The sequence below is a fragment of the Pseudoliparis swirei genome, chromosome 12, assembly GCF_029220125.1.
Source record: "Pseudoliparis swirei isolate HS2019 ecotype Mariana Trench chromosome 12, NWPU_hadal_v1, whole genome shotgun sequence".
NCBI classification, from domain to species: Eukaryota; Metazoa; Chordata; class Actinopteri; order Perciformes; family Liparidae; genus Pseudoliparis; species Pseudoliparis swirei.
This window is the reverse complement of record NC_079399.1, coordinates 19,738,806-19,758,689: the sequence shown is the minus strand read 5'-3', so window position 1 is coordinate 19,758,689 and position 19,884 is coordinate 19,738,806. Positions and strand designations below refer to the sequence as shown.

The 19,884-nt window shown below is 40.8% G+C and overlaps 2 protein-coding genes across 7 annotated transcripts in view; one reads left to right on the top strand and one right to left on the bottom strand.

Moving 5' to 3' along the window:
- The window catches only part of hdac6 (histone deacetylase 6), a 26,363-nt gene extending 25,021 nt beyond the window's left edge, over positions 1-1,342 (bottom strand). Inside the window, exon 1 of the mRNA XM_056428939.1 lies at positions 1,304-1,342. Coding sequence (XP_056284914.1) covers positions 1,304-1,342 — 39 coding nt within the window. The remainder of the gene's footprint in view (positions 1-1,303) is intronic.
- The window catches only part of cnih3 (cornichon family AMPA receptor auxiliary protein 3), a 155,871-nt gene continuing 137,247 nt past the window's right edge, over positions 1,261-19,884 (top strand). For all 6 annotated transcript variants that reach the window (XM_056427778.1, XM_056427773.1, XM_056427774.1 and 3 more), the window contains exon 1: positions 1,261-1,816. In XM_056427778.1, coding sequence (XP_056283753.1) covers positions 1,739-1,816 — 78 coding nt within the window. In that variant the 5' untranslated portion in view covers positions 1,261-1,738. The remainder of the gene's footprint in view (positions 1,817-19,884) is intronic.

Sequence of the window (19,884 nt, the reverse complement as noted above, 5' to 3'; positions counted from 1 at the left end):
ATATACATATTTATATATAAACTATATTTTCATAAACACAAGATTTACACATATATATAATTATATCTGTATCTATATATATATATGTTGAAATTGTTTACACATTATATATATGTGTATATAAATATGTATATATATACATATATATATACACACACAATTCTAAATAACATTATTATATTTACAGAATAATATAAAAGCAGGGTTGTCATATTTTTTGGGACTGTAAAAGTACTTTACGGTGAATAATTAAACTCAGGAATAAGAACAGCTGATGTGGTGACATCATCAAGTCAGCTGCTGTTCCAATGGCAGAAAGGCCGTCCTCATTCCTCCCATCCTTTGGAGTCTGGATTTCAGAGACCAAACTCCCAAAGACTAGACTCCAAAAGTACACACAAGGTTCAAGGTTTTTTGTTGTTTTTTTGTTATGTCTGTAATCGGTGTACTTGGTATTGATAAACAGCCTTTGACTTGAAATTGTTGATGGACACACCCCCTTTACTACCTTCCTTATCTCCTGACCCCTTACGCTCTTTGCTCTATGACTCCTGTCTGTCCCCAGAACAACAAGATCAACAAAGTATAATTTCTTCAAGAGAGCCGAACTACAAAGTGCACCATCTCTCAACTTTTTTTTCTGATGTCAGCTGCTTTCCACCCTGTCCATAATCACACTGCAACAGTTTAATAAACAATGCAGCTCACAAGGATATTATGAACACAAAGAGGTGTTAATATGTATTTTGCAGAGCAGGCACACTCAATTCCCCGGTTGTCTTCTGTGACACATGCAATGTAGAAAAGCGTCAGACGGTGGCGCCAGCATCACATACAAACATACCGTTTGCCTTCATCCAAGCACAGGTTCGGATTCTTTGAATTCATCAATGAAACCACATTTGATTTGACTTAGTTTCCCCTCAAATGATCATTTTCTGTACTGTCTTTTTATGAGTGTGGCTTTCCTTTTGAGGAATGTGAAGTATAATAATATATAAAATAACAGGTTGCAAAAAATATTTAAAAAAATTAAAACAAGCATCAGCTCCACACGCACGGAGGGTTGCTGCTGCTCTTTTAAATCCACATGTTCACGCGCTCCCGGTGCTCACTGCTGCTGATAGGGAGAGAAACCTCCTTTTTTTCCCACTCTATTTTTTTGTGTGGCACTGGGGGGAGGTCTCCTCAAAACAGCATCAGCACCACGCAGGCACACGTGCAGCTCTCCTCATAACACCATCATCACCGCGCAGACACGCATGCATTTCTCCTCCTGCCGAGCTGCTGCTGAATGGATTACCTGCACGCCTCGGCGCACAGACCTCCTCACATAAAGCATTTCCTTTCGGAGAAGAGCGCGAGTCTTTTTGTTGTGGCGGTTTCTTAACGATTACGCGGATCTCGCCGAGCGCACTGATTTGAGACCGACTCGGACTCCGGAGTCACATCGGAACCAGCGCCCCTGCCGCTGCTGGTGTGGACGCGCGGGGCACGATCCGCCTGGAGAGGATTTTTTTGTTCTTTTTCTGCAACAATTTGTTGCAAACGTTAGTCATGGTGCCGGCGATGCATCGGCATCTCATGGCATCGTGAGAACTTTCTTCTGGTCTTTCCCTCCCCTTCCTCCTCCTTTCCCCCCCCTTCTCCTCCTCTTTTTGTTCTTGTCGTTGTTTTAGATGTTTGTCAGCGGTATCGTGCTTCCTTGGGAAATTATCCGCCGTTTCCCCATTCAATTATGTTCACTTTTGCTGCCTTCTGCTACATGCTCTCTCTGGTCCTCTGCGTGTCCCTGATCTTCTTTGCAATATGGCACGTAAGTACCTCCGAATGTGTATACGTGTGTTTAAAAATCTGCTGATGAATTCAATCATTGCTGCTTATTGCACATCAGGTGTGACACGTGTGCGTAACGCTGCCAGGAAAGCCCCACAACCCCCTTTCCTCTTCTAGTGCGTATGTGTGTGTGCGTGTTTTTTGTCGCTCTCACACTGGCAGGATTATAGTTTGGCAGATGTTTCCCTCAATGACACAACGGCAGGTGCACACCTGTATCTTCTGCTCCTCTGAGCATTCATCGTCTCCAACACTTTCCTCTTATTTGACCGTGCTTTGCTGACCCAATTTGCAACATACAGAAAGGCTTGCAACACTGCACAGCATCCTAGATCAATTAAACGGCCTTCCTTCCACATCAATTAGGGACATTATTGTAGTGAAAGCTCTTGCTCTTCCTCCCACCCCTCTCCCCTCGTACCCTCTGACTTTAATCAACCACACAGCTCAGCGATATACACCAGCGCTCAATGTGACGAACCGCGTTATTATATTTGAATAATCTAATTATTTGCTCCCTGAGCTACATCTCCATCATGAAGGGGGGGGGGGGAGCCCTTATGTAAATACATATTTGGGTCAGTTCTTCTAGCCTATTGTCCAGAATCTGCCTTTCTGCATGGAAACAGCGACGGACCTGATGCACTTGGTATGGCTGATCCTCCGGCAATTTGGGGCCAATAGTCGGGACTACCCGTCCGTCAGACGGTGGACCCATGTGTCTGCTCAGAGTAGAAATATAGAGACCAAGGCAGTGAGGGTGCAGACAAAACTGTAGTGGGCTTCCGTAAAAAAAGAAAAAGACCAAATGAAAGCATCTTTATGATGCTAGGTGCTACTAGGCTGATGCAAAAAGACACTATTGACAGAAAACAGCGGCGGCGCGTTCACTTCAGTCTGTGATGTAAATTCCCCTCCTGGTTTGAAGGATCGAAACTAAAACACTCTATTCATGTTGCTTTAGCAATAATTGACACTTCATTTTTGCATTCTGCTTAAGACGGCAGAAACGGCTGATTCCCGTCTCAGGGCGGCGCGACGCAATAAGCCGGCAGCTCCTTCGCCGCGTGGAAACAAAATCATGTCGACGGCTGAGGTGGGAATGTGTGGAGCAGGTGGAAACTGCACACCAACACCTGCCACCTGCTGGGGACATTCTGGCTGTAAAAGATATTTGTACATGATATCCAAAATGTGTCAATCTTCGGCTCTCTGACGGCTCTTAAACTTTTGTCCATCATTAAAGATTTCGGAACAGGTTCGATTTCTTTGATAGTCATCGGTCAGAGTGGTTTGACCACTCAGAGATACAGTACATGCAAACTTCCTCATGTATAATGACACCCGATGAGCACTTTGTCTCCTAGCACAGTGCTTCACAACAAACAAAGTATAATATATGGTCCATAATACAGAAATGTTATTGTGCAGATAAACGAAAGCTCGTTGCTAATATGGATCCTCCATGAGCCCCGTTTGGGACAAACGACTGCACCCATTGTTAGCTGTTTGGTTTGAATTTGCGTTGCATAATCTTGCAACAAATAACGCATCGGAGTGTGACGTTTCCGAGCGTGATGGACGCTTTACATTTGTTATGCTGTCGCAGTGGTGACACCAAAAGGCTGGAGGCATTATGGTTTTGGTTCGTCCATCCGTCCATACATGTCGTGAAAGCCATATCAAAAACACCTTCAGGGAATCTGCTCATATTTGGCACAAACTTCAACAATTCAGTGCTAGAAAAAAGTTATGGTCATTGTGAATGTCTTGTGAATTAAAATTGATGGAGTGAAGACATTTTGGACAGATAGTGGATGTAAACTGCAACTCCACTGGTCAATTAACAAAGCGGTAATTTTAGTTTCTCAATTTTTAAGTCTTGTTTCTAAGAGCTGCTGATAACACTTCCCTGCAGCCACAGTGGCCACTCCTCCAAAAAGGTTACATTGCTGCTATAAAGAACAGGAAAGAAATCAAGCAATAAATAAAGGGACAAAGTGTAAATGAGCATAAAAAGAATGAGGCTATGAAACAGGGAATAGGACAATGGGAGAAAACTGAGTCACAGACTTCTCTGACTCAATTACCGGACCTGGCAGCAGGTATCAAGTCAGAGAATGAGGAAATGACTGCAGAGAGATGGACTTCTTTCACTAATTGGACATAATAAATCAAACTATATGCTGCCAAGTTAATTAGCTCCTGATCTACTACTACACCCATTTTAAGGAGCTGATCCATTTCTTGTTTAACTTGTTTCGAAGGACGTAACTGATTTTGTCTTCTGTTCAGGCCCATGTGAGGAAAAGGGGGAGGTTGGCTTCCTTTGGAATATTTATTATCGTGACACTCTTTTCTCAAGGCGGGCTAATGTGTGAAGTAAGAACCAGTCAGGTAATGAGGAATGAGGGGCGAATGTTTGTATATGGAAATTTCCGGTGGACAGAGTTGTGCCTTCCAATATTTAAACCAACTCTGTTCCATTATTTTTGGAGAAGCCATTGGTTGCATCATTCTGACGTGCACTTTTGCAGAGGCTACATCCACATGGATCTTTTTCTCAAACTATTTGGATATTAATCTCAATGTTACCAATTTCACAAAATATTATGACTTCTTATAGAACTTCTCATGCACAATGGAAACAAACCCAAACATCTATCTGGTTTTGCTTGGTAACGTTACATTTTATTTTAGATGTGTGGGTTATATTTTTAATGTGCAAAATGTTTTTGAAAAAGGCCAGAAATCTTGCTGAAACAAATGAGCTATTTAAGTCCATAGGTTTAGGTGACGTGACACGGTGACCGAATGATGTTACAAAAATGACGTGAATACGTAACAAGTGTAAATTAATAACAACCACCCAATGTGGTTTCACAGAGGACACAAACAGCAGATCTTATGATGAAAATTCTCTCTTGTTTGACCTCTTTCTATACCGCCATTATACGTTCAACTACAGTCACTCGTCCTTTTATGCCACCTCCTTGGCACGTCACTCACTGACCTTCTTTAGTTCATGAAGTGAGGCTTCATGAACTTCTCTCAACGTCATCATTGTAGTGAGCAGGAAGTGAACGGTTCCTTACTTAAGTGTGTTTCCATAAAACCGCACTATGGGACAATCTGGCTTTGCAACAGACTAATTGTGTTTAAAGCTAGCATATAACTGAGGGCTGCTCTGTCTGATCACACCTTAGCCAGGGCTCTCAAGTTTTGAAGACAGGCAAGAGTGACATTTCCATCAACCCCCCCCCCCCCCCCCCCCCCCCCGCAGAACGACATTTTCGGATATCAGTCAGTCGCGCACAATTCCAATTCCAGGATGCTCTATTTTCATTGGTTGCTGGATTAAATCTTACCCAGATACAACAGATACAGGTTTTTTTCTGATTGGCTATTGTGTAGCCCATTTCTTTTTTTTGATTGGCTGATAAGTGGTTCCTCACAGCAGAACTCCAGGGGAGCGCTTGATTCCTCCACGGTGAGGGCAGCGCGGCCAGCTCATGTTGGCGCGCTGCGGCACATTAAAACATTAAATAGCCGAGAGTTTTTTTCAGCGTGAGAAATACGATGCGTGACTTAAGACCGAAATGCGTGAGTCTCACGCTCAATGCGTGACACTTGAGAGCCCTCAAGTTTACAATGTCAGTTAGCTGAGCCAAATGAATGTCTATTATACATCGGAGTTAAACATTTTCTAATAGTAGCTGACATAAGCTAATGGTCTTGCCAGACAAAGTAAGCCTGTAGGAGCAAAACAACCTGAGTGTATGAATTCAAATATGAGCATCAATGTGGTATGCTCTTTCTTTCCTTACATCAAACTGTGGGGCTCTTTATTTATTCATGAATTAGTTTTATTTCTGTGTACTTTCTAAGATGTGAATTTCTTAATAAAGTTCTTCAAAATAAAAAAATCAGCATTTCCCCTCACGGGCATTTATTTTTAAGAACTTTATTAAGAACTTTACCTATTAGAAAGTACACAGAAATAAAACCAATTCATTAATAAATAAAGAGTAAAATGCCTGTATTTTTGTGTAAATGTTTAAGTTACGGCATTAACAGGTTACACTGCGCATGTGTGACAGCCGAGATTCTTGCAGATTTTCAAAGAATCTACGTGAGATCGGCCTTTCTGTTTCTCGCTTCAAAACAAGAGCTCAATGAGCTTTATTGAGAGTGGCCATATAAAAAAAACGACACGTACCATCAAAGATGTTTTATTGCGAAGATCACCAAATCACATTTTCTTTGCAACTGCAATGCCCCCCCCCCCCCGCCCCCCGGCTCGCGCAAAAAAACCTAAAACTCTTTGGATACACACAATTCACGTTGATGACCTATTTTGATTTCAAAACGTCGAATTTCGACGAAAGGCGACATATTTGCAGGTATGTAATTGCAGACAAAATAACCTATTTCTTGCCAAATATTTTTTATTTTTTGCACAGATGGAACTGTATTTTTATTCTAATAAAGTGATTGAAAACATATTATTTTGTTGTCTGATGAAGCAATCTAGTGTAATTGAAAGTGATTGCAAAATATTAGCAGTCACAAAAAGTTGTTATTTCAAGAGAAATCCAGCATGGACCATTTTTTTACAATTGTGTTGGGGCGTGAACATCTTTTTTCCTCCTCAATGTGAACATATGTGTCCATTCCAATTAATAGATGTAATACTGATGAAAATCACAACAATGGTTGATAGTTCACTTCAAACCAGATGCAGCAATTGCACGAATATTTCTGTTCATCATGTCAAATACAAGTCAGCTTAAGAATTCATTTCAATGAACATACATAGTGGACTGTGACCACCCTGAGCTCATGGCTCAGCGTCTCCTCCCATGTAACGACGGCCCCTAATGTGCTCTAAGTGTCATTAAAGCTGGGAGCCAGCCACACGCTCCTCCAGCTCTGACAGATGGGAAAGCCCTGTGGTGCAGATATGATGTAGAGGTCTGTCCTGGCAGCATGGCAAAAGGGCAGGATGTCAAAGTATCATTTACAGTCCCGGTTGGGGATTCCATTGTAACGTGTCAGTGGTATTTAGTGCATGTAAGGTGCAGTGAGGTAAGAAAGCGAATTCCACACAAATGAAACAACAAGTACGCCTGAATTACCCACAAAACAAAAGTGGGCTACGTCCTCAGTATTTCTGAACCAGCAGGACCACAGAGGGGTCTGGGTTCTAGTCATCACTTGATTCATCAGAATCAGAATCAGAATCAGAATCAGAAACAGGTTTATTGCCAAAGAATGTTTTCACAAACAAACGAGGAACTTTTTTTGGCGGAAGGTGCAAGATTCGCGCACCAAGACGCCGTCCGCGGCGCCATCTTGGAAAGGGATGGTATCACTTTTTACAATAATTATTAATCATTTAAATATTTGGAATATTTTTTTAAGTGTAGTATCACTACATCTACAAGTTAGGGTTGTTTATCTTAAAAATAAATTAAAAGCCCAGTTGCCAACTATTTTGCAATGACAGGAGTGAGCAGCACTAGCTCCAAAAGTCGGAACATCGAGCGAAAAGGTCAACACTGAGCTTTCGGACGAACAGATGATGAGCAATCAGCCGACAGGCAGCCCTTCCGATAATTACATTTTGGCTCAATGAAGTATTTCAGCTTATTACAGTTTTAAGACAGCCAGAAGTACCAGATTTGTTTCTTCTTTTTTTTTTACAGACCATTTTATAAATTGATTGCTGTCAGAATGTAAAGAAAATCTTAACAAATGTAACACATATGACATTGAAGATTACTACCTCATCATTAAGTACATTATCTGAATACTTCTTTTATCATTGCCAATTGGCACTTAAAGGCAACAGGATACAAGGATTGTGGAGGCCAATTGGACCCTCTGTATGGCAGAGAGGGAGGAATGCTTTTATTCCTCTTTTCTCTTCCCCTTCTCTATTCTACCTGTCCTCCCTTTATCCACGAAAAAATGTACTCGCACAATACAAGTGCTGAGGCGACATCACACACGAGGATGGCAACATCACACATGAGGATTTCACGCACGGTTCAGGATGATTCAGAAAGGGGAGCGGCTCAGCCGCCGTCGCTTCCGTCGTTGATCACGACTTTGCATCTGACAAAAGATTTCGTACAGGGCCTCTTCCTGTCGCATTGGTGATCTGGTGATGGAGCATGGGTTGCTATGTGCTTGAAGGAGGGTGTGGGTCAGTAGAGACTGACTGCGGTAGAATACAAAATGATGATCATGAAAAAGCAGATGCAAAGCTGGCCAGCAATACAGATGGAAGCGAGATCAAAGGACGAAAGGAGTTTATAAAAAAAACGGAGTTCTGTGTGGAGAGGCTGAAGCTTCCCGCTAGAGTGAGAGAAACAACCCGAGGGGTATCAAACTTTTCCAGTAGACAAGGTTGACAGCATGGGATGCAAACGCAAAAATAGATAGAAAGATCAAAAGTGAAATAATTAACTGGAGACAGAACTTCAATCTCAGCGAGTAAAGCTTTTTATGTGGTGTGGGCACTCCTAGTGTGTCTTCATCTGGATAATTAATGTCTTAATACTAGCAGTGAAATAAAGATGAAGTACATTGAGCTTTCCACTTAATGGTCCTGTTACAACTGTTTCGGGCTGTATTTGAAATAATTCACGAAAAAGGAATTCAATGGAGAGGCTTATCAGAATCAGAATCAGAAACCGTTTTATTGCCAGGAATGTTTACACAAACGAGGATTTTTTTTTGGCGGAAGGTGCAACATTAGACATGACAAACAACAATCAACGTGACAGCAACAGTGAACTTAAGTATAGGATAAGATAAAGATAACGTGCTCGGACAACAAATAACGTTAAAGTGTTTAGGTGTGTGTTTCAAGTAACATGTGTGTTTAAGTTAAAAGTGTATGTTACATGTGACGTGTGTTTAAGTTAAAGTGCATGTTAAAGTGACATGTGTGTGGAGGAGGCCTATATAGTGTGTCAGACCGTGGGAAACCATGCGGGTCTGAAAAGTGAAGCCAATGCAGATGTGTCTAAACCTGCATTCTCTCTACTGACCATAAGGGGACAACTCCTCTGGTTGTATAGAAGTCTATGCTTCATGTGTTAAAGCTGCATTCTCTCTGCTGTCCATCAGGGGACAATTCCTCTAGTAGTATAGAAGTCTATATAAAATGACTTGACTCTTCTCTTAATTTATTCCCCCAACAAACATTGTGAACATGAGTTTATGGTCTCGATCTCTAGTTTCAAGTCTTCTTCAATGCAGCATGTTCATCTCGGAAATGGTGGTTAATGTATAATAGACAATAAAGCAGGGTATTGTTTAGGGTGGGGCTATCTTGGGATTGACAAGTCGCTATGCAGCGTTGTTTAGTTTGGGAGTAACTGTTTTACAACTTTAACCCCAACAGAGCGCTGCAATTTATTTATTTTCCTCATTCTAATTGAACTGATTTAGTGCAATACAGCCCATCAAAAAGTTTGCTTCACAGTCCAATTAAATACACCATTAAGATTAAAGTGGACTTCTAGCTTGCCTTGCCATTGCTTTGGACAATGGCTTCGACAATGCCATAATGTCTATTAAATGCTTTATTAAAATGAGGACAGGAACGATGTGAGGTATAAGAGCGATGCTGTTCAGTAAAAGGCGCAGAAGCTTGATTCTGAGTACCTTAAAGCAATGTGATCGCATAAAAGAAAACTGAAGAGAATATAAGCGAAACCGAACATTTAACCAAGCTATTTTTAAGCCTCTGCTCGAAAATTGCATATCCAAACTAAAAAGGCTGTATCTCTGCAACCACTAGGGCTATTAGAATAATTTATAAATTGTAAAAAAACTAATGTTTTTGTTTAGATTTGTAAATATCCGTCTATAGACGTATATAGAAAATGACTTGACTTCTCTTCTCAATTAATTGCTGGTTCAGAGTAAATGAAGATAGCGTACAGAAAAAAATAAAGTTTCAGGTCTAAATTGAAAAAAAGGACTCGGGGTGAATATTTCTTTGGAATGATGCAGTTGGAAGGTTTAAACCACTCACAAATCACAGTACATTATGTGAACATTTTTTCTGCAAAGTTCGACTTTGCAAAGTGAAGCCGAACAAAGTTAGAGAGGTTTTAGTACATAGTTTGGCGAGGTCTCCAAAATGGACATTTAGACACATTCAATTCAATTGTTTATTTTGTATCGCCTTCTATCACAAATTACAAATTTGCCTCAGAGGGCTTTACAATCTGTACATATAGACATCCCTGTCCCAGAACCTCACATCGGATCAGGAAAAACTCCCAAGAAATATAAAAAAAACCTTTTACAGGGAAAAAAGGAAGAAACCTTTAGGAGAGCAACAGAGGAGGATCTCTCTCCCCGGATGGACAGAAGCAATATATGTCATGTGTACAGAAGGAAACATTACAGAGTTACAACACATTCAATTACAGAGTGTATAAATAGTTGGTAGGAGGCATGGACCACGATCCAGACCTCCATGATCCATCAGGCAGATGGAGGTAGAGAGGAGTGAGCGGGGCATCAGCAGAGCCATGGCATCAGACCCAGCCAGGTCCAATGGACCCTATGACACGTGAAGTCACAAGGACTCCAGAGAGTATCGAGTTAATAATGTGCAATGGACAGAAGTAAAATTCATCCAGAAGTAGAGAGAGAAGAGGAGATAGGTGCTCAGTGTATCATAAACGTCCCCCAGCAGCCAATAAGCCGATAGCAGCATATCAAGTGGCTGGATCAGGGCAAACCTGATTCAGCTCTAACTATAAGCACTGTCAAAGAGGAAAGTCTTCAGTCTACTCTTAAATGAGGTGACTGTGTCTGCCACATGTGTGCCATTTGAATTTGCTCATATACCAAACCATATATTTCACTTGTGGTTAAATATATGTTCAATATATCCAAATAGAGCATTCTTCAATTAATGTTTAGAAATTCATAATATATTTTCCCATAAAAACAAAAACACAAATTAGGTGAATGAACAGGTTACATTTTTATCGAACTGTAACACACTAATCAAATGTAAAAACACACAACAACAACAACTATTTAGTCATATACGGTGACACTCCGCTCTGTTGCTCTTGTGTCTGAGGGCTTTGGCTGGATGGGGTCCATCCATCACCTCACTGTCCTTTGCGCCACAGCCAGAAGCAGTTCTTTCTGCAAACATTTTTCACAATATGTTGGTGTCTTCACCCTCAGGATTCCATTATCCTGGCACCTCTTACAAAACCGACGGGTCCTCGAAGCCTCACTGTAATACAGGGGCAAGCAAGCTGTAGAGGAGGAGGAGGAGGAGGGTGGAGGGTTGATGGTGTCTGCTGAGCCGCCACCAAACTCAAGCATCTCCTGTGCCGACATCTCCTGGAAGGCCTTGTTGTTTATGGACTTTGTCTGGGTCCTGCCTAAGCTTGAGCAGTTCAATCTTCAATATGTGACTGTTCACAACGGCAATGTCAACGAAATGGTAAAACAAGTTTTATTCCACTTCATTGTCTTGTGGCGCATGCTGTATGTTCCGCAGAGTGCATCGGACAATTCCACCACACCCATATTGCAGTTGTAGTCCACAACGGCGCCCGGAACGGGTATTCTCTTTGTCTTTCACACCCAGTCTTCACCTTCCTCCTCATCATCTGCCCTGTGTATGCCTGATGGATGGTGACCTCTTTTGCGTCCATCTGAAATGGCTGAAAGTTGGCTTTGCAGGTTTCCACTGTTTTCATGTAAAGGGGCTTTAGCTTGAACAGCCGGTAATTCTCGTCTTTCTCTCTTTGTCCTTATCCTCTTTTGGGTCGCTGATGTGAAGGGACCATAAGATTGCCTGAAAGCACCGCCGGGTCATGCTGTTACCAGGATAGTGAAAGTTGTATGGCCACTTATTCCTCCAGTAGTCTGAACAGTTGTGCAACGTCACAAGGTCAGAGATGATGATGACGCTCATAAAAATGTACACGTTCTCTATATCAAGCCATTGCCACTCAAACTTCAATCCAGTTTTCTTTCTTTTTTTAAGCATTGGAATTGGTGTTTGTCATTGACTGTTTTTATAACAGACGGCGAAAAGAAAAACTGGAAGAGGCTGAGGGGAAACCATGCTGTGGTGGTGTCACATGTGGGGTCCGGTTTCCTGGATGGTCTGAACCGGTGAGTGGCAGGTTTGGTGCTCTCCTCCTCTTTGGAATGCCACCTGTCTTCTGCAGCTGAAGTTCCCAGAGAGGAGCTTCTTCTCTTCTGCTTCATGGCAGAAGGTGGATGTGGCAGCTGTGGGGGTGGAGTCGCCAATTTGGCCTCGGCTGCTGGCTGGTTGGTAATTAGTCAGCTGCTCTGGCTGATTGGCAAACAGTCATTAGCCGACGCTGCACCCAAAAAAGTGAAGCAGAGCTGGAGTTTGGGAGAAGAGTGAGCAGAGGCGCAGTCGTGCTGTCTGCTGAGACACTCTGAGACAAATTGGTAATTTGTGAAATTGGGCTATACAAATAAACTGAATTGAATTGCTGTACTGGAGTGTGAATTAAATAAAGATGTTATCGAACAGAACCTCAATGGTGTTGGAGTATCCTTGGTGCTTTGGGGGGAACCCCACGGGTGACAGCAGGAATCCTTTCACAGTGGAGGTGTTGATGGCCCTGGCTGAGTAAGACCTTGTGCATTCCGACTGGTGCTCCTTAGGGCCCTTGATGGCTGTCCAAGTCCTGGTGCCGTAGGGGGAAGAGGTGTTGATGGCCCTAGCTGAGGCCGAGCAAGCCCTGGTGCATTTCGACTTGTGGGCCGGCCAGCGATGGAGTGGCTGTTAGTCCTCATCCCCATCACTGTAAACCCATATGTGAAATACAAATAAATATATGCATTCAGTGGTCTGGTTATAAAAATGTAACACATACATATTATATACAGTATATATACGGATATATACACACATATATATGTATAAATATATACAGTATATATATATGTATATACTTATATATATACTTATATACGTATATATGTATAAATATATACAGTATATATGTATATACTTATATATATATATACTTATATACGTATATATACACACATATATATATACATTCATATATGCACACACACACACAGACACTTCACCCTGAGAACGGGAGATAGATATAAAACTCGACATAAATAAATCGATAAAACAACATTTCTAAGAAAATCCATACCTGTAGTCACTGATGTCTGATAGAGCAGATCCTCATCGTCAGAAGATGAATCCTCCATAATGGCCAGGATTTTCTATGCAGTGAGGGGCTTCACATATATTTTGGAGGCCAAATTATTCTAAAAACCCTCTAAAATGCAAAAAAATAAAGCTGTGAGTCTTCATACGTAATGAAAAAGCTCCTCTTGCTGGCTGTTGACAAGGATGCACGGCTCTAGCTCAGCAGGGGATGGGTCTATTTCAGAAAACGACACCTCTTTGGAAACGTCATAGCTAGTAGAATTGAGGGCTACGAACTAAGACGAGATTGACAGCACTGGGAGCCAATAGAATCCTGTAGCTGTGAAATGTAAAATCCGATAGGCTGAAAGTAACTTCCCTTCACCTGCAGGAGGAGTTGAATGAGGCACAGGATAGGGATATATCATACATCAGGGTGGATTTACCGGGAAAATGCGTTCTAATTGTCCTAATCAAGAAAGGTAAGAAGAATTTGCTGATTGTAAAAGGATAAAGCGATTCATGTTGCTGTGTTCTTTGGCTCATGTCTCCCTGATGCTTTGGTGTAGAGGGATTGGGAAGATATGTGTGGAATCAATGTGGAATGGTTGTGCTTTTTTTGATATCACCCAGCTAAGGCTTGCTGGTTCAGGATGCGTTCTAAGTGGGCCAACTCCTGATTAATTATGATAATCATATATTTATGAATGTTTTACTTTTTGTTTGAGTTTTTTTTCAATAGCTGACTGATTCTTGTAACCCAGGCTCTGTTTAATTTTACTTGTGCAACAATATATTCTACATTTATTTGCTTGTTTTTTATAGCAATGAAAACTCCAGGCCCCATAGTGGGTCTACGGGTTCTAAAAAGGTTAACAGGCAGAGCCTCAGTTATATTTCGCCCCGCTCCCCTGAACAGTACACATGAGGAAGCAGCTCGGGCTCAAGATGCTCTAGTAAAACATCAGGGGGAAGAAATGCATAGGTGTTACAAATTGATCGTAATCTAAATGAGGCAAACAGTCAACAGGGCTTTTTGGCACCAGAGGCTATAATGGAGGTGGTGTTCAGTGTATAGAGCAGGGTCGGCTCTGCATTGATCCACATGTTCATTAACCCCCGCTGGCTCCTCATCCATCATTCTGACTCAAGTGTTTTCTAGGGTTGTGCAATGAATCGTCGTCACCCCTTCTTTTCCCTCTTTCTTCTTATTTTAACTTTCGCCTCCCTAGCTCTGCACGTTGCTTGTAACATCTGACAAATCCCTATTGCAGATTTTTCTGTTGTGGGTATGTTCGGTTTCTGGGCCAAGTGATCACAATTGACAAAGTAAAGTCTTTGAGGATTCATGGATTTAGAATCAACTAGATTTGCATTGATTTTTCTCCCATGTCAAGACTGCCAGTGAAATCCACAGTTTCCTTTTTATATAGATATATTGTGGATAACTGTCTGACAATACGGCCAGAAGAATAGCAGCACTGACCACAAGCAGGTCGGTGTAAATAAACAGGAATATACACTCAGAAAAGTTTGACCATTGTCTACTCAATCAAATTAAGGCAACAAAGTGACAATTAATATAATTGAATATAATTTAATACTTCATCTTTGATTAAAAACTATTGATTTAATTAAGCAAATTTAAACAAAATATTAAATACAAATATTCTGGATTTACTAATAATATGGCAAATGTTGAGTAAATCCAAATCAATTATACACGGGAAATGATTAATATTTACTAGGTATTCAAAAGAAAGTAATTTAGATATACCAAATAGCTGTCAAAAAGTAATTTATATTTACTAATTATGTGGATAAAATTGATTTCTATTTAGTAAATATCTGGATAATACTGATTTATATTTACTAATTTTATGGGTGAAAACTATGCTATTTTTCTAAATATCTGGATAAGAATGATTTGGATTCAATAAATAAAATAAGTTACATCAACTTATAACTTGGAAGAATGTTACTTAATTCAACACATTTAAACTGAAATTAATTTTTCAAATCAACTTATAATTGGTACCACATGACTTAAAATCTATGTAAAGTTAATGATTGTCACTTTGTTGCCATATTTTTTTAATGTAGAATCTACTTAATATCATGCCTTCTTTTTGCAAGAATTTACTGAGGCGCAGTTAAAAAATTACCACATTTAGGAAAGCAGCATGTAAACATTTATTTGTGCAACTTTGTTGACCATCTTTCAAAAACATTTGTGTAAAATGCCAAAATACAAAATAATCACTGCAGCAAGCCTTTCAAATAAATATGACAAATTGGATTTTTCTGAACACACCTGAATGGTAAATAACTGCAGCACTGAAACTCAGACAAAGCCTCGAAATAAACCATGTGACTGTAAACGCACTGTAAAAAAACAACTCATTGGGTCCAGACTGAAGACAGGTGGGGACAGAATCTCATGCCGACATGATGTTCAGGAAACTGGAACTTAAGGCGTAGTCATCATTACTGCTTGAAGACTTACAGGTCAACCGGTTGTCTGTGGGCTGACATGATTCTCTCTACAGCCAGAAAAAAGACAAAATAGAAAAGATTAACAATAATATAACTTTAAATAGCATTTACAACATGACTAGGTGGTTCGAACAATAACAATTTATTCTGTTGTTAAATTAAGACACTGAACTTAAAACAACTTACTCCCGTTTATCCTTGACAACTTGGATCCGATCATGGGTCACACTAGTGGAACAGCAAAGAAGGTGTTGAGGTCCATGCTGGTAGTCGTAATCACACCTAAAAAGAAAGAGTAAGGGGATAAAGGACAAGGGGAAGACGTACATCCTCTTCAGTAAAAACAAAATCATCTCAAGCATCAACTTTTGCTCTTTTCAATGCTAATGTTGTAAATAAAAATGAAAAGGCTAGATTCACACTCAAGTGCCACATTTTGTCGTCATCATAGCGGCCAAGGTTTGATTTCCGGTGGTCCCTTTGCTGCAGATCCTCCCCTGTGGTGCTTGTGTGTCTCACTAGCTCTAACACAAATAAAGAAAAAAACATCTTAAAAACAAATAATTGCTTGCTTCTGGCATTTAAATGGATTATAATCTCACCGTGTTGCTGGGTGTCATTATGAAGTTGTTCCATCCAAGTTGGATTACAATGTCTGAAAGGTGGCAGGAGAAAATAATTAGCATTTTACAATTAACTAATTGTTCTTAATTATCTGTACATAAATGTAAACATTGACTCAAAGGACACTCCCTTTGGTGACGTCCTCATCTGATAATGTGGACAGTAAATGAAGATTTGATCATGAAACCATCCCCTCACTGGACAGCTCACGGAGCTTCTGAGGAGCTGTCAGACGTGTCATGTACCGCCACAGCGCAGTTATAAGCGTCATGTTAACAACAGTCACGTGAACAGAGTCCCGACCATGTCAACAGCATCAAGTTAAGAGCGTCACGTGAACAGAGTCACATCACGTGAACAGACACCTACATCCGGACTGACCTCTCCGGTATATGTGAGCTTGTCTACACATGTCTGCTTGGAACCAGTTTCAAAGCACTTCAATAAAATAGTCGTTATTAGATGAAGTGTGTAGCACGTGACCCCTCAGGTGTCTGAACCCACCTGCCACAGTAATGAACCTATAACACGAGCGTTAGCTAAACATTACCTCAGCTAACATGTGTAAAGTAAGCTAATGTTAGCTCGTTCAACACAGAAACCAACAACCTACGTTACATCGACGATGTTAAAGAAACGTCAACACACTTAACCATCAGATAGCTAAGTTAACTTACTCTTGACGTCCAAGGCGACACAGAACTGCAGAACACCATGCCTCGAATTCAAAAGTAGCTACCCGCTAGCTCACATGAGGCTAGCTCAACCCCTCACGGGAGAGCCGAGTAGAAACCTCAAAGTGTCACTAACGTTGCCCGTTCAATACAACTTTTACTCTCTGAAATTAAATTAAGTCGGCATTCTTACCTCAAGAAGAGATGCCATGTCAGGAGGCTGTCGTTCTTTCTGTGGCTTTTAGTGAGTCACTGACGCAGGAGAGCAGCGCGCAGCCCAAACTGCGGAGAAGTGGCGCGAAACCGGGTTCAACAGTTCAATCTGCTTTTTTTGTGTTGATTGCTGTGATCAGTCTGATCACTGCACCTGGCCCCTCTCCTTTGAACTCTCTCTCTCTCTCTCTCTCTCTCTCTCTCTGTTGGACGGGCTGTCTGTCTGTCTCTGTCTGTGCTGTTTTCTTCGAACCTAGTTTGCTAAGAATAGATCCAGCTTCGTGTACCGGAAAGTCAGGTGTGGCGCAAATTCCTTTGGCGGAAGTGTACGGCGTTTAAAACTGAAGAGTTCCCATTGAGTAGAATTTATTAATTTTTCGACATTGTTGACTTTACTCATAAAATATGATTAAATTCTACTCAGTGATTTTGAGCTGATATTATTCAAACAAAAATGAGTAAAATGCAATTGATAAATAATTCAAATTGTATTAAATCAACATAATAATATGCCAAACTGCACACACACATATTTTTTATGTAAAGGTTACGACTATTTATTTAGTAAATATTAATTGAGCTCAGTCCCACTTTTTTGAGTGTATAGATCCCATTTGTGAAAGCATTCATTCTTCCAATCAATACATGTAAACACAACTATCTTGCATTTTCCTACTCCAGTCATGACAGCAAGGTAGGAATATCCATGTAATGGTTGCAATTATTTCCCTTGAAAACAGCTTCTTGAATTTTTAGTTAAAGGGACAATTAATCCAGAAATGAATAAACAGATAAATAAGTTTTTCACTAAGTAGTCTAAGGGAGTAAACCTCCTTTAAATTAGAACTAATATGACATTCTTTCACAATCTTTCCTGGTGCTTCGTTAACTCTCGACCGATACTGGTGAGGAGAGGACACACTCCCTATGTAGATATAAAAGGCGGATTCTCAGATAACGAAAACATAAGGACTATCAGAGGACTATAAGATGAATACATAATTATGAACATTGTATTCCACTTTCTTTAGATCTCCGGGAAAGCTACACGTTTGGTGACATCCAGCTTGTGGGTATGAAAAAAGATGAACCTTCAGAACATGGCCTTAATGTTGGCATCAATGTTCCCATGGTAATGCCTTCAATTGATTTATAGGACAAAAGCTAATTCTGTCCTGCTGTACCACACGTGTTGCACATGCTCCATTGATATTCTATCCAATATGTTTCCATCACTGGGGCAGCACATGTGCTTATCATTTGGCATCGGTGCCCTCACAGAAAGTCTTAGCGGAATCGTGCGTACAGAACTTAAGAGGAGACTTAAGACTTTCCTCTTGAATAGCCCTTATAGTTAGGGGTGAGTCAGGTGTGCCTTGGTCTAGCCCCTAGATATGCAGCTATAGGCCTATAGGCTGCTGGGGGAAGGCTTAGGATACATTGAGCTCCTCTCTCTCTCCTTATGGATGAATTTACATCTCTATTGCACATTACTAACCCTACTTCCTCCCTGGAGTCTTTGTGACTTCACGTCTCATAGGGTCCATTGGACCTGGCTGTGTCTGAAGCTGGTCCTGGGTCCTTGCCCGGCCTCCTTCTGTGCCTCCTGCCTCAAAGGCCTGGCCTAATTTGTGATGCCTCATGCCTGGTGGGCCGGTTTCCTGCCTCCATGGCACTGGTGATGCGCCTATTTTTTCTGATCCGATGCGACAGAGATTTTAAAGCCCTCTGAAGCAATATTTTGATTTTGCCAATTGTGACCTCCGTGTAGTGGACAGGAGAAGGGATATTTTCATGCTCCTTGTGAAGTCATGCATAAAACAGATACTAAAGTGCAGAGAAAGAGACATTTAGTTGGCGCAGTTGTTTTACATGCCTAAAAAAGGAAAAATAGGCTAACAATGGAACTGAGGTTTCCCTTTGCTCTTCTTGAAATAACATATATGAAGCAAGCAATCCTTTCCAAAGCGAGAAGCCTTGCATATGGATTTGTCTTTACTGTATCCAAACTATAGCCATTTTGATTAGGTTTTGTTCCTAACATGTATGTATTAACGCTTTAAACATTTGTACTTTTTATAGTTGCTGTCATCTATTTAAATGCTTCATATCCCTAAAATATGTCACATACAAATCTGAGCTTGAAAGTCAAAGAATCATGATAAGTGATTAGGAAATTTGTAATTGTGATAACAAGACATTTTTGTAAATAACACAAAACGTATTCATTCAAATGTATCCGATTTTTAAGTGTAAAAAGACAAGTATCTTTACAAGCATATGACGTGACAACACGAAGGACAGAAGCCAGAGCTTTCCAATGCAAAAAAACGATCAAAGACATGCAGTCAGGTTAATTGATCTCTAAATTGCCTATCGGTGTGAATGTGAGCGTGAATGGTTGTCTGTCTCGATATGTGCCCTGGATGGACTGGCGGCCTGTCCAGGGTGTACCCTGCCTTCGCCCAATGTCAGCTGGGATAGGCTCAGCGCCCTGCGACCCTAATGAGGATAAGCGGTATGGATAATGGAATGGTTCCTAAACATTGATAATTATGCCTGTTGGTTATTAATTGACAGAAGCCCGAGCTTTCCAATGCAAACAAAAATTATCTTCCGCAATTAGTTTTTATATCAATACTTTATATAAACATTAGTAATTATGCCTGTTGGTTAATAATTAGGCAGAGGCTTTTATCTGTCATGATAAGTCACGGATGTTGCAGAGAGACCCAAATGCCGACATTACTGCAAAAAACAATCTTTAATCCAACAAACCAGAACGGACGACAAAAACGCGGACCAAACAGTACGATGGCGCGGCTGTGTCCA